The 24439-nt window shown below is 52.3% G+C and overlaps 5 protein-coding genes across 5 annotated transcripts; 3 read left to right on the top strand and 2 right to left on the bottom strand.

Moving 5' to 3' along the window:
• Positions 1 to 8060: 8060 nt before the first annotated feature.
• QC763_0004250 (uncharacterized protein) lies at positions 8061 to 8884 on the top strand (the record flags this gene model as incomplete). The annotated part of the gene is made up of 2 exons (XM_062905096.1): positions 8061 to 8287; positions 8635 to 8884. The coding sequence occupies 2 exons, from the start codon at positions 8061 to 8063 to the stop codon at positions 8882 to 8884; spliced, it is 477 nt and encodes a 158-aa protein (XP_062769798.1).
• An 886-nt stretch (positions 8885 to 9770) lies between these two features.
• Positions 9771 to 12082, top strand: QC763_103420 (uncharacterized protein; the record flags this gene model as incomplete). Its single annotated transcript, XM_062906902.1, is given in 4 exon segments — positions 9771 to 9899; positions 9954 to 10928; positions 10990 to 11987; positions 11998 to 12082. 3 exon segments carry the CDS (start codon positions 9771 to 9773, stop codon positions 11587 to 11589), a joined length of 1704 nt encoding a protein of 567 aa, XP_062769797.1. The 3' UTR covers positions 11590 to 11987; positions 11998 to 12082.
• Positions 12083 to 16685: 4603 nt separating this feature from the next.
• Positions 16686 to 17817, bottom strand: QC763_103417 (uncharacterized protein). Its single transcript, XM_062906901.1, has 2 exons — positions 17404 to 17817; positions 16686 to 17268 (listed from the first exon to the last, which is right to left on the bottom strand). Exons 1-2 carry the CDS (start codon positions 17539 to 17541, stop codon positions 16921 to 16923), a joined length of 486 nt encoding a protein of 161 aa, XP_062769796.1. The 5' UTR covers positions 17542 to 17817; the 3' UTR covers positions 16686 to 16920.
• A 1-nt stretch (position 17818) lies between these two features.
• QC763_103410 (uncharacterized protein) lies at positions 17819 to 22184 on the top strand. Its single transcript, XM_062906900.1, has 2 exons — positions 17819 to 18615; positions 18687 to 22184. The coding sequence occupies exons 1-2, from the start codon at positions 18298 to 18300 to the stop codon at positions 21804 to 21806; spliced, it is 3438 nt and encodes a 1145-aa protein (XP_062769795.1). The 5' UTR covers positions 17819 to 18297; the 3' UTR covers positions 21807 to 22184.
• Positions 22185 to 22266: 82 nt separating this feature from the next.
• APT1 (adenine phosphoribosyltransferase) lies at positions 22267 to 24290 on the bottom strand. Its single transcript, XM_062906899.1, has 2 exons — positions 23186 to 24290; positions 22267 to 22945 (listed from the first exon to the last, which is right to left on the bottom strand). Exons 1-2 carry the CDS (start codon positions 23712 to 23714, stop codon positions 22797 to 22799), a joined length of 678 nt encoding a protein of 225 aa, XP_062769794.1. The 5' UTR covers positions 23715 to 24290; the 3' UTR covers positions 22267 to 22796.
• Positions 24291 to 24439: the final 149 nt, after the last annotated feature.

Below are 24439 nucleotides of genomic sequence, written 5' to 3'. Positions count from 1 at the left end.
GTAGTGTAAGTGAGCGGTGGTGAAAAGGGGAGAGGGAGGAAGAGAGAAAAAGTGCTACGCCACACCCTCGCAGGCGTTTTCTTGTGTGTTCTCTCTCCCGTGCCGCTTCTAGAACACGAAAATTGTCTCTGGAAGTTGTTGTTGTTGTTGTTGTTGTTGTTGTTGTTGTTGTCTGGCGACCCCACGTTGCATGCATTTTCGTTTGGTCTTACCGCCGGCTCACGGCACGAAGAGGCAGTTGATGTTGTTGATGTCCACATGCTTCATGTATGTAAGGTGCTTTTATCGCTAGGTAGCCCGGCAGACATCAACAAATGTGATTTTGAGGGTCGCTATTGGACATGGGTATACGTGTACCTTACCCACTAGCCCTGCATAACCCTGTCCCCTGTGCAGTCATATCATACTATACTACCGGAATGGGCTTAAGTGTGTAAATAACAAAAGTGTCAGGAACAAAAGGACCGATCAGCGAATAATACAGCGGCAGCTAGCTACCCTGTGAGCGGGATATGTGAGGGCGTTGTTGTTGGCGAGGCGGTTAGTGTAAGGTATCATCAGTCTACCCCATAGACAGGAACAGGGGAGAAGCTAATGAACTCGAAAAGGGAGATAACCCTCGAAAAGTTCCCCGTTTGTTTTTTTGAAGGATTGAATATCAAAGGGGTGAGTTCATGCCTCTTCATTGTCGTACCATGAGGTTACCGTAGATATGCACAGTTCCATTTTGTTAGTCTGACAAGAGGGAAGAGTACGTATACCCATGTCTGTTTAACTCTTGTAGGTAAGCACTATCGAGCTGCAATGGTTCGTCGAATCGTATATTCGAGACTAGAGAGTGGATGATGTTGGAAGCTACAGTTTTTGCAACAGAGTAAAAAGTGTAGTAGTTGTTGGGCGCCGGTCACATCATTGACTTGCTGGAGAGGCAGCTCAACGGTCACCCGCGGGTGCCGATACCACCAGTTGTTCATCATCACCGCTTTATTCCCCGTCAACCACCCACATGATGACAAACTTGCTGCAGATAGGGGACAACGCCATGCCCGTTCGGTAACTCCTAGGGCTGAAACATAACCTGTGGATGGTCGAAGGCGGCCGCAGAAAAAGCCCGCTCTCGACTCGTCTCGGCTTGCTTCGAAGGATATGTCGGTTTTCGTCCTAGGTTGTAGCATACCTAGTAGCTCCTCGATAGTGAGATTTGCGGTTGAACAATGTTCATACTGTGTGGACTTTGACAGCACGCTTGCCTTCACAAGCAGTCTGAAAGTGAAGTGTAATAAGCTCGATCTGCAGCCAGTCCGGGTGTTGCTTTGTGGTCGACATGATGAAGATCATCTGATCAGCTGATCCTCTACTATGCGATGCTGTCAGTCGTATTTCGATGGACCATGGCTGGCCGGATTTAAGGGGCCAGACCGGTGAGTGGTCGTAATTACGGTATGGTATCAATGATACGGCTGCTTTGTAAGGGTTCAATGACTGAGTGGTCACGCGTGACGTTACCACCAAGCTACTTCAGAGTCTGGTACAACAGGCGAGGTAAATGATCCTACCGGCGCTGTCTATCCTTCCGACTCCTCCTATCATAGACCCGAGCCCGACTGGTCAGGCGGAAAACTCTCCGGAAGGGAATGGTGAGTATTCGAAGTGGTTGTTGAGGTTGCCTGATAATCGCTGTGACGAACTTGTGTTGTGTGCGGATAGGTACTCTCCCTTTGGCAGCCTCAGTTCAGTAGTGAGCTGCTTGCCTATCGATGATGAGTCCCCTGATTGTCGCCTGGAAGTCTGGTCCAAAAGGCGGCAGTTGCTGCTTCCCAATCACCCAGCTCACAGTTCCGCCGAACCTCCGTCTTTCCCCAGACCCTCACTCCCACACGACAGGTCAGATTCCCCGGCCCCCAGGTTTTCTCTGCTGTACGTGCCTCCGGATAAGGTACAGTCAAGTAACTGGTAATGTGACCTTCCCTTGCCGCGGCTTGTGGCTGCTCTAATGCAGGAGACATGCTTGTTTAGCTTGTTAGGCGCGCTTAAGTTTCTGCAGTCAGGGGATCAAGGTGCTTAGTCTGCTCATTTCCCATCGAACGGGGCCGCATGGGACGAGTGAGATTCTTGTTTCCTTCGGCGGGGGGAGTGCGCCTGTTGGGAGCAAAAGGGTGTGGAGTGGGCGCTTGTTTTTCTATCCGAAAATGAAAGCGGGCAGAGAACCAACAGCATCTTCTCCAACGACCCCACCACATGACTCTAATCATCCATCTGTTGACGACAACGTGGAGTTAAATCTTGGTTTTATCTGGCTTGACCTGTTTCTTGCTTGCTATTTGATGTTTGGACGGAGTGAAGCTGCAGAATCAACCGGCCGTCCACGCTGAGAGAACAGTGCGAATGGACTAGCTCTAGGGACGATCAAGGAAGCAAGTCGGTAGCCGAGTTTCATCTTGATCTTGACGGGTAAACTGCGGATAGAGCTGGATGGCCCTTTCCTCGACGATCGCCCGCGAGTCAGGGAACCAAGAAAGATGCCATGAGGCCACAACCGGCCCGGTGTTACATCCCAGATAGGTTATGTGTGTATCGACTGGGACGGCGGCATGATAGATGCAGAGGGGCCTGCGTTGAGTTGATATTGATGCTGGCCGTGACAACGGTGATGCTAAAAGGGGGAAATTGGGACCGTAATGCACATCAAGAAGTCTCATAGGACACTCAATATACACCGAGAAGAACACCATGGACGACAACCACTATTCAGGCCCCCAAGCAGCTTGATCAATGGTGGAGAGGGCATGCAGATACATCGGGGCCTCCAGAATTAGGTATGGTCTCACAAGGACAACTACAGCCCCGTGCTGATATTCGAAGGATTTAGGCTCCTCAGGCACTGGCGGTTCATTCTGGATATGTCCGCCCGAAGGCCGCAGACATGACGGAACGTGGACAGACCAGAGAATGATAACACCTCCGCATGTATCCGCAGTGACGGGAAAGGCTCCAGCCTCCCGAAGATGTCACGCTCTCCGCTCCCACCCCTACACCGCGACTTGGGACTACCACGATTACATACGCGTCCTCTGGTGACTATGCCCTTTCTTCTGAATTGTTGATGACTGCATCTGCAATGTGATCCAATCGTCCTGCTTTCTGTCTCCGTATAGCACACGGCAAGACAGGCAGCAGGGGCCCTCTGCAGCGCGAATTGGTTGTTCCACGCTGGAGGGAACCGGCTCCGGAGCAAATGACCGCACCAAGGCGAAAAGAAAAACCCTGAGAAGATGGTGATGCTTCCGGCCCCCATGTCTGCCCGAGAACCCACCTGCCTTGCAGGGCGTCTACCGAAGTGCTTGTGCCCATCTGATAGGGCAGCAGCAGTGGAATAGGGACGGAACCCTCTCATAAGGCGCGGCCGCCAGCACGATTCCAAAGCAGTAGACGAATGTCTATTCGCGGCAATCGAATTGACTCCAAACCAACTGTGGCTTGTTAAACATGACCAGGTGCTAGCCTCCTGCCTGTGAGGCTCTCTCCGAGGTTACCAAGCAATGGCAGGCTCTCCTCGGGACTCGCGACGTCTAGCCACAAAAACAGAGACACCAGGGGGGTTCTGATGATCGATGAGCGGAAGATTAGGGTTGCGCCACCGAACATTGAGGCGAGTCGAGTGAATGGTCTGGTTTCCGCCTCGGCGGGAGGGCCTTCCACCACCCCAGTGAGGATCAAACCCATCGCCGACCATCTCCGGTCCTTGACCCCAGTGCCGCCTTTCAGCTTCTGGGGGGGAAGGGTCGACAACACTCGCTGTTCAACTACGCCGCCGGTAATTTCCAGTATGTGTCTGGGAATGTAAATAGTTTCTTCATAGAGAATGAGGGGATTGTGAAGAAGTCAAAGGGATTCTTGATTCCAATGAACAATCTCTTGGTCTGATTTCCCTTGTGCTCAACATCTCGCCCATATGATGGTCAAAGAAACAGCGCCGCAGGCTTCTTTTCCAGCAGTGTAGGTGGTTAGAACGAAAACGATCATGCTTAATCCTCCTTCGTCCGACACCTTGGGCTTGGGAAGTCAGGAAAAGAGAACCGAGAACCAAGCGGGGACGAAGAGAGACCCTGCAAATTCGACAGGTCACAGAGATTGGGGCATGATTGTGAGTGAGAGGTGAGAATAAAGGCTGTGTAGTGGGCCCGCCAAGTACAGTGACATGCTTCTGGTTGAAAGCTCGCTGGTAAGCATCACAGCCGGACGAGAACCGCACATGTTCCAGTACGTGAACCAGCTTTGGTGTTCATGGGCTGCTCTGAGAGAAACCGACCAATCACAGACCTTCTTCTGTAGAAGGAAGTTCAATTCTTGGACGGGCTGGCCAATAGGAATAGAGGACTCAGACGCTGAAGATTGGCGGGGCTGACAAATGATTCGGCAAAGTGAAGTGCTGTTTTCGTAAGACCATAGCCATATTTCAAATATCGATACCACTCAGCTCCACCTCATCTTGAACAAGCATACGGGTGGCGACGACGACGCTTCAATATGTTGGGTTGCCGCCTGGTATCAGTCGGCGTGAACAAGACCACTTTTTGTAGATTTGTAGCTTTTCTATGGCTCCGGTTTGATAGGGCTGCATGATACTCATACTAACCCTCGCTGGCCTCAGCCTCGGTGACTGATAGGACGTGAGCAACTGGCTGCATGGTCAGTGTATGTACTGAATCATGGCCGGCTAATTGTAAATGTTAGAGTCACCGCAACACGCGGTTGATCTTCTCAATTCCGATCCTCAATATCCTCCCGAGAAGGCTTGAGGGCTTTTCGATAGCCGGGTGTGTGTGTTACGTGGAATGACAGTTGCACAAGCAAGCCTTGTCGCACAAGCTTATCTTGAACCGCGGAGCAGCGCTCTCTATGACGAAGAGGACCTAGCTTTCGTTACACGACTGCGGGTAGGAGCTCGCCATCTTTCGTCCACAGCACTCTGTGACGCGCCTTCGCTTCTGCTGGGTCTCTGTTCCCAATGTTGTGCAACAGGGCCATCCTTCAACTTGGTAAAATCGAACAGCCACCGTCAGCGACACGGCCGTGCTTGACGGATGGTGATGTCCCGAGGCGACGAATATTCGAACTGAGGGGTAGTAGATAAGGGCGGCGGTGTGGAGATCAACTCGATGGGCAAGCTGTATCCAGTCGCAGTCCATGAGGAGGCCGGATGTCAACCCTGGTTTCCCCATCTGCATCTGGGTCCGAAGCACTGGACACGATAGGCCTATCCAACAGTTGTGTGGATCAACAACTTGGTCGTGGTGATAATCTTTGTTCATGGGCCCCATGTCGCATTGATACATCGATTCTGACAAGAGCACCAAAGACGGGCCGACGCGAAGCCAGTGGGTATGTCATCTTCCACCATCCCTTCCTAGGCCGATAACAATTGGGGGTTTTCTACTCCTGCTGCCAAGGTACGTGGGGTCAATTTATGACCACAGCCGGGCGCAAGAAGACGATAGACGACTCGCTCTCCGAGTGACATGGCCGCATCCGTTGCAAGCTGTTGTGATCCTTATTGCATCGTTCCAAAGCACCGGGTCCGTGGAGGCGGCTTCACACGGGGCGGGACGGTACTTGACAAAGTTTGTTGGTGATTCTTGCGTTACCTACATTTCATCAAGTGTGTCCGGCGGCCAGCATGCAGCACAGCTGACGAAATGGAAAGCCAAGCACACGGTGGCATGGCCAGGGATGAAAACCGGGCAAAATGCTGATGGCGGGATACGGCGGAGAGTTCTCGGTCCCTTAGGCCCGGGGCCGGAACTTCGGATTTCAGGGCCGAGACTGAAACCTGGAACAGGCGTGCGGTCGTCTGCTCCTCCATAATGAACTCGTGGTGTGGTCCGCTGCAGTTGACAGCCCGTCGGTGACCAATGGGAGCAAAGATTCGCTCCCAGCAATGCTGCGAGGGCGCTTGCCTGCAGAGTTCTCACATCAACTGCAACTCTGCGGCCCAAGCTTGTCCCGAACGGGACCCGTTACTTTCTCGAAGCTGGACAGGCACTGGGTTTCCGTGAGAAGGACGCGTCACGGGTTTCTCGATAAGAGAAGAGACTGTCAAGTTTTGGACAAGCTGAGTTGTATTGCACTGCCAGCAGGGTCAGATAATGGCTTCATTTCATGACTGTGATGGGGCATCTGCCGGGGTGGGTGACAGCCAAAAGTAGAAAGTCTATCTGTCGAGGACCCTGTAGTGGAAGGCTTGATTGGCGAACTGACAGAGCTAGTTGCGGGACGGGACAACGCCCAGCATTAGCGCAATGCCATGTCATGACAACATGGTCAAGCTGAAGGCCCCGATGGATTTCGGCTTGGAACATCATCTCAGGACCAGGTGTATCTCGTTTTTCGTTTTTCGTATATCTCAGTCTCTGGGAAGCCCTTGAAGGATCCCATGCCTTCCATACTAACCTCGCCCTTTCCCCGCGTTTTCCCACAATGTGGGCGCGTTAACCAGTGGCTGTTGGTGGCGATGGCTGCATAAAGTCGCCTCTGCAGCCAATGGCGGCTCTGCTTAAGCGCGATGGGCGAGAGTTCCCATCTTTCCTGATTTTCGAAACCTTATCTCAACTGGTCGAGTCGCACACTGATAGTAGATAGATCTGAGGGCCCCAAAATCAATAGTTCTCAGGCAGGGGGTTATCATGCGGATTCTTCGAGTTCACCATCTCAGTTGTGAAGAGTTTCAGGTTGGCAGACGTGCTTAAGCGGGCTAGTGTACCCGGCGGACCGGTAATCGACGAGATTGGCTCCCTTGACGATTGCCGCACCTCAAGCGCCAACCGCCAAAGCCGTGGTGCCCGGGCCACACAGCATCTTTCACTGCCCTGAAGGACGCAGATGGCCGACCGGCCGACCGGCTCTGTGCCACGCTCGGCGAAGGGTTCGAAACAAGCCATGGCTGTTTTTAGAGCCCGTGAGGGAGAAGAGTGAGAAGAAACAAAGCCTCGAGGTAGTGAAAGGCACAAGACGGATTTCTCCACAGCGTCTTGGAGAACCCTAAAAGAGAACCATAGCCAGAAGTGGTGGTTCTGGGATAGCCGAGGAATACGTAAGGTTCTTTTCGTGTTGAGCATTTGTCGTGTCTTGGATGCTTGGAGGGTTGTTGTCGTGGCTGGCCCTTGAGCCTTTGGGGGACAAAGATTGGCCAAGATGTTGCATTGGGGTGCAAGCCCAAAGGCGAACGAAACATTGTGGAAACATACGATGGCCCATGCACGATAGTCATCGATTTCCTTCTTCAGAAGGAGTGCTATGATTGGCTCTATAATTCCCCACTCTCCCCTCCAGCCTAAAGCCGGCCTAATCCCGCGGCATCCACCATTGCATCGACGCACGCAAGACAAGCTGGCCAATTTCAAAGCAGCATCTTGCACCATCAGTGATGGCGCTTGCATGTGGCTTCCATTCATTCACCCTGTGAGCCATCTCTTCAGCACAACTCTCTCTCTGACCGCTTTTTTACCTCGATGGCATGCCATTTTCTCTTCTACTACTGCTGCAGCTCGGCAGCGATTGTCGGGCCAGACTTGAAGGTGTGGTTGAGGTGACACAGCCTCTCTCCCAGTACGACAGTCTCAGGGTATGACTGGCACAGCCGTTTCATGGTTTCACAGCCAGTTCTTCCAAGAGGCCATTTTCTCACCACCTTGTGGCTACACATCATCCTCACGGTCCCGTTTCTGGCCGGTAAATGAAATGGAGTGCAAGCGGTGAGCAGAAAGGCACCTTCACGGACTCGAAGTTCTACACCATACAGTTCTGCGGGGTAATTCTGTCTAGTCTCGTACAACCACCTCTACCAAACTCCCCACGTCTTGTCCCCAACCCTGTGACGGCTGAACGGTCGATCTCTATGCTCACAATCACCAGTATTTACCGCAACTGGGACTCGGCATTTGTCCAGCACTTTTGACAACACCATCTGATAACTCACCATCACTTTGTCGGATATCATACAGACACACGAAATAGACGCCGGGACAGCCCTAAACTACGCAGTTGGCTGCTAGCTCGCGGTTATGGGCATCCACGATGAACATATGCCAGGCGGGCGGACGGTTCCTTTTGGCGTCTATGAGCCACCAACAAGAAGGGCGGCTGTTTGGATAGGGTGTCCCACATTGGTGGCGCAACAAGGGCTCTGGATTAAGCTCAAGCTCTCTGTCGCCCTCTCCCAGCCAGGGGGTCTACACACCATCTCGGTGGTGATTGTGGTTGTTGTCACAGTACCTACTCCAGCTGCTCGGTAACATGCTGTTACGGTAAATACAGTATTCAAGGGTTGATTCAACACCCATGTCGTGCACCCCACCTTTGGTGACACCTTATTAGCACCCTGCAGCTCTTGTCTCCGCCGCCTTCACAATTGGAGCTCACTGGTCTCCTGGCCAAGAAAGCGTCCCCCTTGTTCGGGTTCAAGGACCCCTCTCGTCCCCCAAAGCTAGAGCCCTATCGCCGCCTGAGCTCGGGGCTCAATTTTGGGAGTGGTGCTCTCTGCCCGATCAAGCAAACGCTAACAGGTACATTCTCTGCCGTTTCTGCATTAATAATTTATCCTGGAATTGACCTCCCTGCGTGCTGGATGCATCCAAGACAACGTTCCGTGTCTGCCCTGTCGGGCTCCAAGCTCCATGGATTGCATCTCTCGGTCCCCGCGGCGCATCCCCACGTTTACTCGTTCTTGAGCCAGTCTGAGCCTGCGGAGCAAGCCGTCTGTCTAGCCATCAATCAGGATGATCTTGGCTACGATACACTCCTCCTTGATGGGCTGGTTCCTGGGCTGCTGCATGGAAGATCGCAGGCCTGGGGAGGAACGCCTTTCGAGACGAGAGATGGGCCATAGCAATGGCGACCAACTCTGGGAATGAGCCTCGTCTAAGAGCTGCCAGTGTGTCTACCGGCCGCTCTCACTAACCGCTCCGTTCGAACAGCAGTGGCTTTGTCGATTTCTGTTTCGGTTTCGATTCCAGTTGGTATGGGCTGTTGCGTGTGTCTGCTTTTGTGAAGACACAGTATATGTCGAACTGTGGACGGGCGGTTAACTGCCCCCATGTTTGGGAAAGCCTTGTCACTTTGGTGCGTACTTGTACCTGGGTACCTGCCTGGGGCCACTCCCGCATACGCAGTGCGCAAGTACAAACACGGCGAGGTGTGTGGCACTGCTCAAAGAGTGCCCTCATCATTCACATGGGGTGCTTCCTAGTGTAGCAAAAGCATTCTCGAACTGGGGAAGACACACCCCCGGCGTTGACCCCCTGGGCCCCACTGGCAAGTTCCGATCTTCCCGTCCTCTCTCTGAATATAGATTCCCGGCATCTCCTCCTTGCCTGTCAGGTCAGCTCCTCTGTCTCAAGCTTCCCCCTTCTCTTCAACGCCGCACTCTGCCCCACGCCTGGGCCGCACTCAGAATTGTCTCCAAGACATTGAGTCCAGCGTATAAGGTGAGATCCCTCCTGCTTGCCCCGGTGTCAGTGACTTTAACATCACTACAATCTCGAGAGAACGCTCTTCACAACCCCTCCATCTTCTTTGGATCTTTGCTTGAACCTGAGGCTGAAATAATGGAACAAGACAGATTGGAAGCCGTCGAATCACCCCTTGTTGAGGATTTTCTCGATTGCCACAAACTTGGCTCGGACTCGGAAGAAGCCGTCAACTCCAGCTCCAGCTCCAGCACTCCAAGCGGTTCTCCCAGGAGGTCTTTCAAACGCCTCCGGATCACAGTCGACATGACCAGCGCCCAGTATCTCATGCCAAGTGCGCACCACCATCACGATAACTTGCCCGGTTCTACTGCTTGTACCAGCGGCCCTGCCTCTGTTGTTTACTCGTCACCGGACCTTGACCCCTACAGTGCTGTATGTGGCAGCCAATCTCACGGTATTCACCCTAGGCTAACCAGAACAAAACAGATCTCTGGAGTCTCTTCTTTCAACTACCCAGCCGCTGCAGACTCGACACTCCTCACGCCAGTTTCTGGAGCCGGCAGTCCGCCTTTGCAGCAAAGAGCCACCTCAAAGCCACCGATGAGAAATTACCATTCGCAGTCGGCCATTCCTGGACCACAAGTCCCAACACCCCCAAACTCATCCAAGATGTACTACAGCGGTTACGACGTCAACAACAGCAGCCAGGGATCCTCTCCTATGACAGTCCATCCTGCGGCCACCGAGGGAGGGCATTTTGACATGTACATGGCTCACTCTCCCCCAATGAGCCACCACCCATCCTCTCCCAAATCTGAGGTTCCACCGCCAATCGACCCCTATCTTGGATCCTACAATGTTTCGGCCAACAACGGGGAGATAATACACCAGCCTTTCCAGGAGTACCACGCCTTCAATGTTGACGTAGGGCCGTCGGGACCGTATCTGGGTCAGCCGCCACACATGCACCATCGCATGCCTTCCAACGGCGGACACGCTCCCGTCTTAGCTCAGCCAAACCCATCCCACTTTAGGCCAGACACGACCCCCAGAATTGGAGGCATTGAAGACTTACGTGATCCCTCTGTATTACTCGGCGGCTACCCGTCCCACGCGGCTCTTAGTCCCGGAAGAAGACTCCAGCAGCGCAAGAAGCCGTCACCGGCACGAAAACCAGCTCGCACACCCAAGTCAACACCTCAAATAGGTTCAGAATCAGGCGCGAATGGTCAATTGGATGATGGTGATCAGGACGAGCTCACACTGCGGGACGATGCACCCGATGATGACAAGTATCTCTTCCAGCTCCGGAAAGAGTTCATCTCGGAGAAGGGGAAGGGCATGTGGGAAGAGATGAAGGCCAAGTACTCGGAGAAGCACCAAGGCAACTGGGAAAAGGCGGCTCTTCAGATGAAGGTCTCGCGTGCCGTTGCCAAGTATGGTGTCTGGCCGAAGAGAGAGGTAAGCGCAGTCTGATGTGTAATGTTTGACTCTGTCTTCCTTTGCTAACCAGTGCTTCCAGATCGAGCGACTTATGGAAGCCCACCGATACTACGAAGAAAAGAGATATCAACTTATACTTGCACGCATGAAGGAAAGCGGTGGCTGTCGCGTTTGGGACTGGAAGCCACAGCACATCGAGGCCATGCTTGTCAAGCTTGGTATGGAGGAGCCCACAGTTGATGAGAAGACTGGTACAAGACGGCGCAAGAACAAAGCAGCCCGTCGAAGGGCCACTTCGCAAAACAGCCATCACAACACACATGTCATGGGTGACTGGTCGAACGGGCTCGGTCTCCATCACCCTGCCTTCCAGGGTCATGCTCACCACGTCGCAGCGGCGGCGGCGGCACGACAGGCCTCTTACGACATGATGAGCGACGACGCCAGCACCGCCCCCCAATTTAGCTCGGAACAAGAAAACGACTATCTCGACCAAATCTTTAACAAGACCCCCAAAGTCGAAGACAGCATGAGCCCCGAATCTATGGAGCTTGCTTATGAGGACGACGCCGCATCGCAACACTCGGCAGCCCGCGAGCCGAGTCATCACCGAAGCGAGCGTGTCGCTCGACAGGCCTGCGAACAAATGATGCAGACAAGAGCCACATATGCCCAATAAACAACACTATACCTGTTTTTTTTTACACAAGAATGCACATATTCTGTACTTTTATTCGTTCATCTACACGTTTCACAGATCGGCTTTACATTATACACACACCATTGGGTTCGGCAAAAGGATGGAGAAATAACTAATGCTCGCGCGTACACAACCCTCAACATTTTCACATATTCACCTTTGACTTGTTCTGGGCTCAAACACAAAGCCAATTCAGAGTAGCTTTCAATTTTTTGTGTGGTTCGGTAACGGTGGTGGTGGGGGGGCGTGGTGTTTCAACGGCGTCACCAATATAGGATGGATTCACACTTGGGGGAGGCAAAGCACCGCAGATACGTATAGATACCATTGGTCGGACAGGCTATTTGTTTTTTTTTTTTTTTTTTTTTTTTTTTTTTTTTTTTTTTTAGGATATATGAGAAGGCTCTCTGAGAGCTGTATCTCCCGAAAATTTTGTCGCAAATTGACAGAAATTGAACAAAAAACTTGAATATCTCTGATTCTTCTCGCATCTTGCTGTACATTTGCTTCACCTTTCGCTCCCACTCTCGATCTGGGCAGAATCACCGAGAGCGGCTGCCTGTTTTGCATGCGTAGTCGCGCCAATCCGAGAGGAGAGGGGGCTGGGTGTCACTGTGGAGAGGGTTCGTGGTAGCACGGGATGGCTGTGCAACCACCAGTTTCTGCTACAGATTTGTCGTGCAGCATGGGCAGAGATGATGTTTTAATGCAGTCAGACTGAACACCCGGAGCAAGACTGTTTAAGGATCTGACATGTCTTGTGGAATACCAATCAGAGACATTCTTCTGAATCAAGAACCGACACGTTATTTCGAGAGGCAGAGAGAGTGACAGACTCCTGATGCTTTCCCCCGCTCTCAGTTGAGAAACCCACCTCTCAATGTCCGTGTCAAACCCCGTAGGGCTGGTGGATCAAAAAATAAGCACTCAAGAATTTCCATTTTGGGACATTGCTCTTAAACTGCAGACATGCATCACCTTTTTGCCAACTTTAGCATCTCCACGATACGACCGAACGAATGAGAAGAGATAGATATTCTCGCTCGAACAAGTGATACGTATTCGGTATGATTATCCCCTTTCTCTTGCATTTTCTGTCCCTATCTCTCTCTCTTTCTCTCGCCGCTGACAAAACCCAGCAGTTGTGATTCAGTATAAGTCTCAGACTCTCTATTTAGCCCACACCCCGATAACCGACGGGGGCTAAATCGCCCAAACCAGACCCTGCTCGTGGGGCAGAGCACAAGAGCCTCACATACCACGCTACCGGTTTTAAGCAAGTGTCAACAACAAGTTGCGCCCCTAAGCCCACAAACGGTCACAAACGCTACGCTACCAGTCTTGGGGGGACGACTCGTCATCTATCACGTGAGCAACTCATCGTGATTTTCTGCAAGCTGGGAGCGGAACCCCACGGGAACTTTTCTAACCCTATCTCCCTCAGCAAGCCACTGTGACTTGCTTAGGCTAGACTTGCTGCTCAGCGGACGGCGGTGAGCTTTCTTTGTCGAAGAGGAAAAGATATCATCATTCCTATTGGTTGTTGTTCTAATGTCCGATGATCGTCGGGGACAAGAAAACAACAAACCATTGTCGTAAAATGCATGATGATGCTTAACAGCAAGCAAGTAAGCCCCAGCGGAACGTCAAGCAAAGGAACCCGAGGCTAGCTAAACTTGATTTGTTTAAAAAAAAAAAAAAAAAAAAAAAAAAAAAAAAAAAAAGGGGAAAATCTTGGGGGTCGCTTTCGAACAGCGAAGAGCGAAGCAGTTCCCCCCTCTGCCGTGCCAAGTGGAGAATTGATTGACAACGACAACGAAATCAGTTGCTGCAAGGTCCTAATGTCTCTGGCGCGCCGGCCCTTTAGCGGCGCGTCGTCGATGAAGTGGCCTGCTTGCTTGCTGCTCTGGTTGTTTTTTTTTTTTTTTTTTTTTTTACACAGCCCCCTTTTCTTGGAAATTGGCAAGCAAAAACATCGTGTTAAACCGCGTTGCTACGGGGTGAGCAATATCCATCAGGCCGATTTGACCCAAGCGGACCTTCTACTCGAGGACGAGGTGAGGAAGGCTTTGGTCCTTGATATCACACACTGTAACTGTATTGTGGCTTTTCCCCCTTGTTCCTCGAGAAAACAACCCCAAACCCCGGACCATAAAACCATACCTACCCAGGAAAACAAAAGTACTGTGCACCATCACCGGGGGGGGGGGGGGAGATTGGGGGCTGGTTCTTTGGTGGTGGTTCCTGTAACGTTGCCAAAAAAAAAAATAAAAAAAAAACACGGCCTGGTATCATAGTGTATTAAAAAACCGTATTTCAAACTAATACAACTCCCCCTCGCCGCCAAGTTAACGCTATCGTCACTGGCGTTACCCACCGTGGACAGCGTGTTTTAGCGCCAGGCGGGTGGGCGGATCACCGCCGAGTCGGCGGGGTCCGCCCTTCAAGCCCAAACGCGGGGGGTTCCTTGGCTAGGTCACACCCCGGGATCCGGATTACGGTCCGGATTACGGACTTTCCCACACCAAGTGGGAACGGGGAGGGGGAGGGGGGAAGGGAAGGAAGCCCGGACCTCACCTTAAAGAGCTAAAACAACTCCCCCTGACATGCACTAGAAACATGAATCGGGGGAACTGTGTTGCATACAGGTTACGACACGAGATTTACGAGGTGATAGTTTCCTTGGGGAGAGTTGTAGTGCTAGTGTCAGAAAAGGGAAAGAGGCTCGTCGTTCTATTAAAAAGCATGTGAAGTGTGATTTTTGGTTTTTGTTTTCGGGAGATGGGCGGGGAATGGGACCGAAAGTTATCGGGGGTTTTGTTGTTGCTGTCGTTATCATCAATGTTGTTGCCAGCATCTTGCATCGATCTCGATGAGGCCCAGCCATTTTCTTTGGCGAAGCAGATGCAACTGTGTGAGAGAGAGAGACACACAGTCAGGCGTTTCGGTATCGCCTAATTTTTTTCCTTGGGAGAAGCAAAGTTCACAGCCCCAAGGGAGTTTTGCGCCGCAGAGAAGGACCGAAGGCTAGGCGGGCGGTCCTTTTGTCTGGGATCTTGCGAGGCACACGTTGGAGAGTAGAGAGGCTGTAACAACATATCACACAGTCTCTGAAAACTTTTGCCGAAAGGCGTTGAGAAAGATGCTCATTGACAACACCATGAAACGAAAAAAACAGGACGATGTGGATTTCATGACGGATACGGCGCCATGTTGCGGCCTGCCTGTGCACCAAGTTCTCGAATCTTTCAACTCGGAAACATGGTCGGAAACAAGACAGAGATCCGAGAGCCGCATGTGCATCTCTTTCTTCGGATATGGATGCTTCCTGAGCAAGACATCGGAGATCGCGAATTGACGAATCATCCGGTATCATTGTGGTTCCGAACCCCGAGATCGGTGTCAGCTTTGAGGTGAAGTGATGAAGATGAAGGACATCACGTGTCGGGTCCCATGACCACCTCCGTCTGCACCCCACACCGAAGTTATGGGTGTGTGAGGTGTGTTTGTTCTTTCTGTTGGTAAAATACCGAAAAAAAAAAAAAAAAAAAAAAAAAAAACCAACAAGTCTCAGTTCATGAGACAGCAGCCAACGAACCCCCTCCCGTCATTCCAACCGACGGGTTTGCGGGAACAAAGAAAGCTTGTTGTGAGATGTTCGTTACACAAAAAGTGCGGAAAAAGCTGGGGGATCGGACCATGTCGCAAACACAGTGAGAAAGTAAGCCACCAACAGCCAAAAAGTCATCCCACCAGTGTGGAATGGAATCCCGAGATGCGGGTTGCCGTTGCGGGTGGAGAGCGGGAATGCAAGAGTGCGAGCAACAAGTCCGATGTGAAACAAGCGCCGTGAGATGTGTTGGTGGAGGTTTCTGTCAGTTGTGATCTGTAACAAAAAGAACATTTGGAGTTGGTTGGACAAACTAACGCTTAGATATGAAATGAATTGAACGATACACAGTGTAGGAAATCAGTTATCGTACAGCCTGTAACGGGACAGAGATGGAGACAAGGGAGCATGACGATTCATCGTGGGATGCAAACTCCATTGGGTTTCTACTGTCGATGATCGGGTCAAGTATACCAGACCAGTGTGTTGATATTTCCAGTCCTTTGCATATGGACTGCATGTCGATATCATGCCAGTACGGACCTCGACAACGAACCTCACGCCTCGAATCCTACATGCCGGGAAACAAAGCTGGTGATGTTTCAAACAATCTCTTCCCGAGGGGGGGTTATACCTCTGGGAAAGTGGAGCCTCTCTTCGCTACCTGCCCGTGGTTGATTTCAGGTTCAGTTGGGAGCCCAGTCCAAGGGAAAGAGCGGGCTGATGAACCCCGTCTGCGCTGCTGGGAAGGCGAGAACGGAGTACCTACTGTGAAGACAGGAGCCCAACTGCCGCCATGGAGCCTCGCGGACACGTGCCTCGACCCACGGCAGATACAGGCAGCGCGAGGTAAAAAGGGGAGTAAGCCTTTAAAAGTCTAACGGCGGGACAGGAATTACACTTGCCGCCTCTGATCACTCTCATCTGATTCCTTCTGTCTCTTCCTGCTCCACCTCGACAGGAGATGCTTGCTCTTTTTGGCCCTTGCCGTATATTTCTTGAAAATAGGTAGATAACAGCAACTGGTCAAGACTTCCGTTTCTTCGACGTAAAGCAGGTTGGAGTCAAGCTTTCTTTTGCTAATGCCTGACGAGTAACTTACCGTCTACTCTTGCCAACTTGAGAGTTTGCGCACCTACCAGCGAATTCATACTTGTTTCAAACTGATAACTGCACGCAGGTGATGGGCAATCAGATGCCAGTTCCGAATAGGATACTGATTCAGCATCCGCAGTGATACCTGTCTGCATAACCCTCTCCGTTTGGGTGCACATGTATAGAGTTCAAACGCGGAGGCAGTTTGAGTTTCTCACACATTGAACGCTCCTGTTCCACAACCAATAACACCCGGGCGAACCCCATCGACAATAGCTATCTCGAGGATTACATACCCACTCACGCGGTTTTGAGTGCCCTTCCCCCCACCCAAAAAAAAAAACCAACCAAAAAAAGACCAAAAAGAAACCGAGCCCATTTCCAAGATTATTAGGCGCCTGAACCACTTTCTGAATTGCTGATCGTGGAACCCGTACCGCTCCCCATCTATCTGTGCAATCACCCTCTTCCAATCGTAGGTAGGTACTCGGAGTTAACTGAGATAGCTCCTTTCGACCACCCACAAGCCGCTGTGCCGCATGCCGACAATACTGAATCGAGACGAGACAGCCGGACGTCGGGTAACTCGGGTATTTTCACACAGCTCAATCTACCAATATTAGAGCATTGACCTCAGTGAATCCTTCCCGTCTGTACAATGCGTACATGGCACAAATTACTAAGGAGAAAGCGGGACATCTCACACGGCCGCCGAACGACGGACAAACGGATTCATCCGCGAAAAGCTGAACCTGGACTGATATGCATGGGCGTGGACGGCTCGAGATCATCCGTCCGGGGTAGCGTGGCGTGATAGGCCTGGACTGGACTTTGTGCTCTTCAGGATCCGCCACTCTGGCTGCTGGAACAAGCCACGCTGCTAGCTGCCTTGAACAATTCTCGCCAGTCCATACCAGGTGCAGGTGATACCTCGGCGGCTTGTAGCTTGAGTTCTGCCGAGGATTGGTCACCATGTTTTCGACAGTTGGGGGCGAGGACTGGTGAGAGCTTTGAAAGCAACGATCACTGTTCGTGACAGCGGCTTGCCTGTCGCAGGTCAGGTCCACGGGGTGATGAGGTATTCTTACCCGTTTGCCACTTTGACAGAACAGAGTCATCCCACACATAACTTCGTCAGTTGGGGAACGTAAACACAAAGAAGGTGAAGATAACGAACTGGAGATCGGCGGCTGATGTGGTTGGGATAGGTGTGTGGGTGTGTGCATACAGCTTGGTAGAAGGCAAAGAAACGAGCTGCAGCAAAGTAACAAAAGTTGTCACAAGTCACTGAGACTTGGAATACTTGAGAGGGCTGGCGGCTGTTCATTCCAGTGGGTAAACCGTCGACCAACGCCCGCGAACTCCAAGAGGGTGCACTGTGTACAACGAAGGATTAGTCCCGACTATTAGAGTAACCACCTAGGTTTTCTTGACCATAGAGACTCGATAGTAGCCTCACTTAAGAGAGCCTTTCGATCTATCTCATAAAAGCTGGCTCGTTCCCAGCGTTGCGTTTGTATGACACAGCCGAACCTCGCTTCTTCATGGTGATGTGGCTGGCGGCTTGGTGGATTGACAATCTTGACATTTCAGTCAAAGTTTATGTTGAAACTATAACCACGAGAGCCTTAGCAGTGTCAACTCATCCAAAGTCCCATGAGAGCTTCGATTGTGGATTTGCTCTGTGGGCGCTCGTTGTCACGCACACGGGCACCTTGATGGCCGGTTTACGTAATCCATCTCATCAGTGAATTGCCAAGTCTCGAGAGCCAGGAAAAGCGGGTCCTTCCAGAAGGACAGCAACGCCTTCCTTGACACCACAGCAGCAATGGCTGACGCCAAGCCTCCAACAACTGGAAATCGCGAACCTTGAAAGCTGTCCAGGTGGCATTATTGGTGACGGCACGATCGCAGCGACACGACACTTGGACAGTAACCCCATGTGGTCGCCCGGGCTTTACTTTGTATGATGCCCTTTCGGCATGGACCACGACCATCGCGATTTGCTTAGCGATGGCGGCTCCCGATCCGACGCAACCCGAATTCCCATTGACGCATCTCCCCGCGCCCAGATGCCCCCCGAGAGTACCATGACATTCACACGGCCGATTCTCCGCCCAATACCATGGATAGGGTGGAATATGCTACTATGGTGTCTTGCGGCGGTGATGCTGGCCCCTGGCCACGTCGGGGTTGCGGCCATGTCAACGGACAGGATAAAAGAGTTACGCCAGGAGACCGTTGACATGTTTTACCATGGCTTTGATAATTATATGGATATTGCCTTCCCCGAGGACGAGGTATGCATGCATATTTGAGCCACCATTGATTACTTTGTAACTTGATCATAGCTAACATCTAACCACCCAAGCTCCGTCCAGTATCGTGTGTCCCACTGACCCGCGATGCGAAAAACCCACGAAATGTCGAGCTCAATGACGTGCTGGGCAACTACTCACTCACGCTAATAGACAGCCTCTCAACCTTGGCTATCTTGGCTTCTGCGCCACCAGATGAACGAGGCACTGGGCCGAAAGCCCTTGCAGATTTCCAGCATGGGGTAGCCGCCTTGGTCGAACAGTACGGAGATGGAAGCCCTGGACCTTCAGGAGTAGGCCAGCGTGGCCGTGGCTTCGATGTCGACAGCAAGGTCCAAGTCTTTGAGACGGTGATTCGAGGCCTTGGTGGGCTTCTCAGTGCCCATTTGTTTGCCGTGGGCGCGCTGCCGATAACCGGATACAAACCTCGCCATATCGAGACGGATGACCCCTTATATTCGCAACCAATCGTTTGGCCAAACGGGTTCAAGTACGATGGGCAAATTTTGAGATTAGCACTGGATCTGGGACAGAGGCTCTTGCCGGCCTTTTACACCAAGACGGGAATGCCATACCCGCGTGTCAACCTCCGTCATGGCATCCCCTTTTATACCAACTCACCCATGCATGAGAATGCACCCATGAACCCACCAGAAGGCCCACTGGAGATAACGGAAACGTGTAGCGCTGGCGCGGGGTCACTGGTACTCGAGTTTACAGTTCTGAGTCGTTTGACCGGCGACCCGCGATTCGAGCAGCTTGCAAAACGTGCCTTCTGGGCTGTCTGGTACAGAAAAAGCCAGATAGGACTTATAGGGGCTGGTGTGGATGCCGAGCAAGGCCACTGGATCGGAGCTTATGCCGTCATTGGTGCGGGCGCTGACAGCTTTTTCGAGTATGCTTTGAAGTCACATATTCTGCTCTCTGGACATGAGCCCCCTAACCGGACGGCTTCTGCACGCAAACACAGGGGCGGCATCGACAGTGACAACTGGTTGGATCCCAACGCTCTTTTCCCTCCCCTGAACGATGCCGAAAACTCGGCCGATTCGTTTTTGGAAGCATGGCACCTTGCACACGCAGCCATCAAGCGCCATCTTTACAATGAAAAAGACCACCCCCACTATGACAACGTTAACCTTTGGACAGGATCTTTAGTATCCAATTGGGTTGACAGCCTGGGCGCGTATTACTCGGGGCTCCTTGTCCTCGCTGGTGAGGTTGAGGAAGCCATTGAGACAAACCTCTTATACACAGCCATATGGACGAGGTATGCTGCGCTTCCTGAGCGGTACTCACTTCGTGACAAGACAGTTGAGGGTGGACTCGGCTGGTGGCCACTGCGGCCAGAGTTCATCGAGTCGACATACCACATATATCGCGCCACCAAAGACCCCTGGTATCTGTACGTTGGTGAGATGGTGTTGCGGGATATCACGAGACGTTGCTGGACCCCTTGCGGCTGGGCAGGCCTGCAAAACGTTTTGGATGGCGAAAAGAGCGACCGCATGGAAAGCTTTTTCCTCGGAGAGACCGCCAAATACATGTACTTGCTCTTTGACGACGAACACCCGCTAAACTCTTTGGATGCCCCTTATGTTTTCACAACCGAGGGACACCCACTCATTATTCCCAAGGCTCCGCCAAAAGATGGTCCTCGCCGACAACGGTCACCTCGCAAATACTTGACTGTCTATCCTAACGAGGAGTATACAAACACATGCCCGCCACGGCCCCAAACCACGCCATTATCAGGGTCAGTCGTTGCAGCAAGAGATGACATTTACCACGCCGCGCGCTTGTTGGATCTTCACCAGCTTTCCCCAACTTCCGCCTACGCTATCGATGCAGGGCAAATGTCTGGTCAACACATGGCTCGCTCAAACTACACGCTTTATCCGTGGACACTCCCTGCAGAGCTTATGCCTGACAATGGCACCTGCGCCAAACTGTACCAGCCAGAGGAGGTGACCCTGGAATTCGCCTCGAACGCGCAGCAAGCTGTTGGAGGCAGCTCCTTCAACTTTCTACTGGGCAGTCAGAATCTGGAAAGATTAAGTGCGGATCGTATCCGTGTTTCCAGCCTATCGGGACTCAAGATGTCAATGCGTCTGGAGGATAGTGGTACTGGTGAGCGTGAGTGGCGGGTCAGCAAAGTTAATGGCGTTTTGCTGGGCAAGGACGAATCCATCATCTTTGACCGGGCCATACTGGGCGAGATCCAAGATCCAAGATTCTCGCTGATCAAGGACCCCGTTCTCGCCAAACTCCAACAGTTACATCAAATCAACCTGCTTGATGATGAGCCCGCGGCTAGTGACGATGGGAGCAAAGCTGGCCAACAACCACTGTCTCAAACAGAAAACACCCATGAAGAAGAAGACCTCGAAGAGCTCGACGCAGACCTCCTACACGACCTTCTCGCCAAGGCCGAGCTTCCCCCCGTTGCCTCTCCCCGGGTCTCTGTTCCAGCTTTTGGCTCCATGGTCAAAGCACTCTTCAACCAAATTGCTGCCTCATTGGACCTCCAGCTCCCAGACGCCACCTCCATCCCGGGGCTTAGGTCGTCCACCCCCAAAAAGGCCCTGCCCTACAACCTGGTGATAAACCGAACAGCAGTCACCCCCACAGGGTTGGGCGCCGCCCCTCTACCAGCGCACATCATCCCACCCCGCGCGCCTCGCATCCCCGAGTTTGGACCCGTCCCGATAGAGCACTTCCCCTGGTCGACGATTTACGCGGCCGGCACTGCCTGCGACGCCGTCCTCCCCGACTCTGCCCCGCGAGACCACCAGGTCATCGTCATCCGCAGGGGCGGGTGCAACTTTTCGACCAAGCTGGCCAACATTCCCGCATTTTCGCCCTCGTTCAGGTCACTGCAGCTGGTGGTGGTTGTGTCGGATGATGACGGGGCCGAGTCGTCGTCGGCGGCGCATCTGAGGGAGCAAGCGGGGTTGATCAGGCCGTTGCTGGATGAGGTCCAGGTGACGCCTGCTGGGTTTGCGAGGAGGCATCCGATTCCGATGGTGATGGTTGGTGGGGGGGATGTTGGGTATGAGCAGCTTGGGGCTGCGAAGAGGATGGGGTTGGCGAGGAGGTGGTTTGTGGAGAGCTCGGGGTTCAGGGTCAGGAATGTGATTGTTGATGAGGGGGATAATGATGAGGTTGATTAGGAGTTTAGGTGTAGGTGGGGGGTTAGGGTTAAGGAGATATGATTGATGGGTGGGAGTGGGTGGTGTGAATTTTCAAGGTATGGAGTTTTGTATATATGGATTCTTTTGGTGAGCGGTAATTGTGTTTGGGTTGATGTGAGGTTAGATGATGGTTGTTAGAAGTGTTTATTTTTTGCATTCAGCGTTGGATGTATACGAGTAGTATGTTTTTTCATCCCATCTTTAGAGGCCGCTGCATGCTGCCCCTGCACTTTATGCTGGGCCGTTGCCATAGTCGACATTGGATTTATCCACTATTTGTGCAGTCAATCAATCTAGACTGGCTGTTACATCTCGAGGGTAGGATTGAGAACCTTGATGTTTGGGTGTATGTGCGAACTTGCCCTCTGATGATCGATGCATGTGATGTGATATTGATTGATTTGAGAGAGATGCAGCACACACTTACTTGATTGCAGTACGAGAAGATATTATTCTGGTCCCATATCTCACATGAACCTATGAAAGAGCGATTCTTATGTTATTTTTTTTATTCATTTTTGCCCGTCGCCCACAACCGAAGCAACGTGGCGAGAGTGTAGGTAGTGGTAGTACAACAAGAGAAACAATCAGCAAGCCCCAAAGTCTACTTGATTACTTTCCCTGATAGTGATGATGTCCTTGCCCACAACCACATCACAAATCACCACTCCGGATTTTTGAACAAACCACAACGCCCATCCAGTAAAGCTCCCATGCCGTCTGCCCGAAGATCACAGTAGGAGTAGTAGTCTATCGGCCAAGAAAAATCCACACGCGCACACACCCATCATTGACGAATAATCATCCCGTGTAAGAAAAAACAAATGTAGGGGTATTTAAACTGTTTCATGTTGAAAAATAAGAAAGCCCGGAAACCGTCGAATATGGATATGTCGGATAAGAGCCCGCCGAATTGTGTTGTTGCGTGTGTGTTGTCAGTGTGTAAGCACCGATGTCGGCTGAGCTATTTTACTCATCCGTCTCGAGGAGAGTAATGGTAGGAACGCCACCGAGCTTCTCACGGCCCTTGAGGAAGGCAATCTCGAGGATGAAGAGATAGCCGACCAGCTCACCTCCGAGCTGCTTCACCAAGGTGCCAGCGGCCGCGGCAGATCCACCTGTGAGTGAAGATTGTGTTAGTCTAGGCTCGTTTCATTTGTGGCTTTTTAGGAAGCTCGGAAGAACCAAGTTTTTGAGCGGTTTCCCAACGTATGACCGCAACGGCGGCCGGTGTTTTTCGAAAGCAGGGGGCGGTGCTAAAAAATTTGGGAAACCCATTGGCGGGGAGGTTCCAGGGGTGGTGAATGGCCGCCGCAATGGCGCAATATTCCACTTAGTTCAGTTCAGGAAAAACGTACCGGTAGCAATAATGTCATCCACGACCAGGACCTTCTGGCCCGGCTTGATAGCACCCTCTTGCATCTGGAAAAAGTCGGTGCCGTACTCCTTCTCATAGGCAGCCGTCACGCAGGGGCCGGGCATCTTGCCCTTTTTGCGGACGGGCACGAAGCTCGCATCGAGCTTCAGGGCGAGCGACGGGCCGAAGAGGAAACCCCGCGCATCCAACCCCACAACCACATCGGGCTTCAAGCCGCCAACAAACTCGAGCACCTGGAGCTCGAGGGCGCGGAGCAGGGCGTTGTGGATGGCGGGGTCCTGGAACAAGGGGAGGATATCGATGAAGTTGATACCGGGAATGGGAAAGTCCTGGAACGACTTGAGGGCGCCCTGGAGAGTTATCTTTGTACGGGCGAGTTCGGAGGCACTGGCGGAGGCGGAGGCGGACTGTCCTCTCGAGGCATTGTTGGTGGTGATATCAGCAGAGGTGGGAGCCTGATCGTTGCTGGTCGACGCCAGAGGTTGGGCAGAGTCGGCGGGGGCGCTCATGGTGAAGAAGAAAAGAGGAAGAAGGGGAGGGCGGAAAGTAAGGCGAGGAAGTGCTTCTTGACTCCAAGGTCCTAGAGCCAGGCGAGGTACGTATCCTGCTGCGGCCGGAGCGTACGAAGAATGGACGGTTGTAGTAAGCTTGTGTGTGGTTGCAGGAGAAGGAGGCTTGGGCTTGGGGGTGTCAGCGTTGTAAAACCACACTCACTGGTCGACCGCAAAAAAAAAGGCGAGACAAAAAGAAAACTAGGACCACCCCAAGCGGGAAGGAGTCAAATTCCATGCCGCTGGTGGAGTCGGTGAACAGGATGAGAGACGCAGGCGCATCGCTGTGCATCACACACCATGATGAGAGGTATCCCGGTCTGTGTTAGAGGTGTCTCCTCATGGTTCGGCTGCCCTCGCGTTTCGCTCCGTGTTCTGGCTCATCTTGATGGTGTCGACTGCCTCTTTGGGATGGTTGGGACCTGGCATATTACAACCTCACTTTACCTCTCACAATGTCTTATCTCAGATGGCCGCGTCTAAGGAAGCAGAATGTGCATAGGTGATAGCAAATGGCAAGCCTCGAAATGCTGCCCCTCGCTGGCTTGTGGTGCCTCGCTGCCCCTCGGCTGAGAAAAGGTGGGGTGTGAAAAGTTGGAGCTAGAGGGAACAACCCCGCCAAAAGCCATGTCTTGGCGCTCGACTAAAACCAGGGCAGCCCACAGAAAAAACTTCGCTGCTTC

Source organism: Podospora pseudopauciseta, chromosome 1 (assembly GCF_035222475.1).
Source record: "Podospora pseudopauciseta strain CBS 411.78 chromosome 1, whole genome shotgun sequence".
In the NCBI taxonomy this organism is placed as follows: domain Eukaryota; kingdom Fungi; phylum Ascomycota; class Sordariomycetes; order Sordariales; family Podosporaceae; genus Podospora; species Podospora pseudopauciseta.
The sequence above is the reverse complement of the archived record's forward strand: the minus strand, read 5'-3'. Positions and strand labels throughout refer to the sequence as shown.

Excerpts from the sequence above, each read along its gene's own strand:
- QC763_103417 (XM_062906901.1), bottom strand. The coding sequence starts at position 17,541 with ATGCACACACCCACACACCTATCCCAACCACATCAGCCGCCGATCTCC. Across the intron at positions 17,269-17,403 it reads TCTGTCAAAGTGGCAAACGG|AACTCAAGCTACAAGCCGCC; the intron begins GTAAGAATACCT and ends AATCCTCGGCAG.
- APT1 (XM_062906899.1), bottom strand. The coding sequence starts at position 23,714 with ATGAGCGCCCCCGCCGACTCTGCCCAACCTCTGGCGTCGACCAGCAAC. Across the intron at positions 22,946-23,185 it reads GGATGACATTATTGCTACCG|GTGGATCTGCCGCGGCCGCT; the intron begins GTACGTTTTTCC and ends CTTCACTCACAG.
- QC763_103410 (XM_062906900.1), top strand. The coding sequence starts at position 18,298 with ATGGACCACGACCATCGCGATTTGCTTAGCGATGGCGGCTCCCGATCC. Across the intron at positions 18,616-18,686 it reads TTGCCTTCCCCGAGGACGAG|CTCCGTCCAGTATCGTGTGT; the intron begins GTATGCATGCAT and ends TAACCACCCAAG.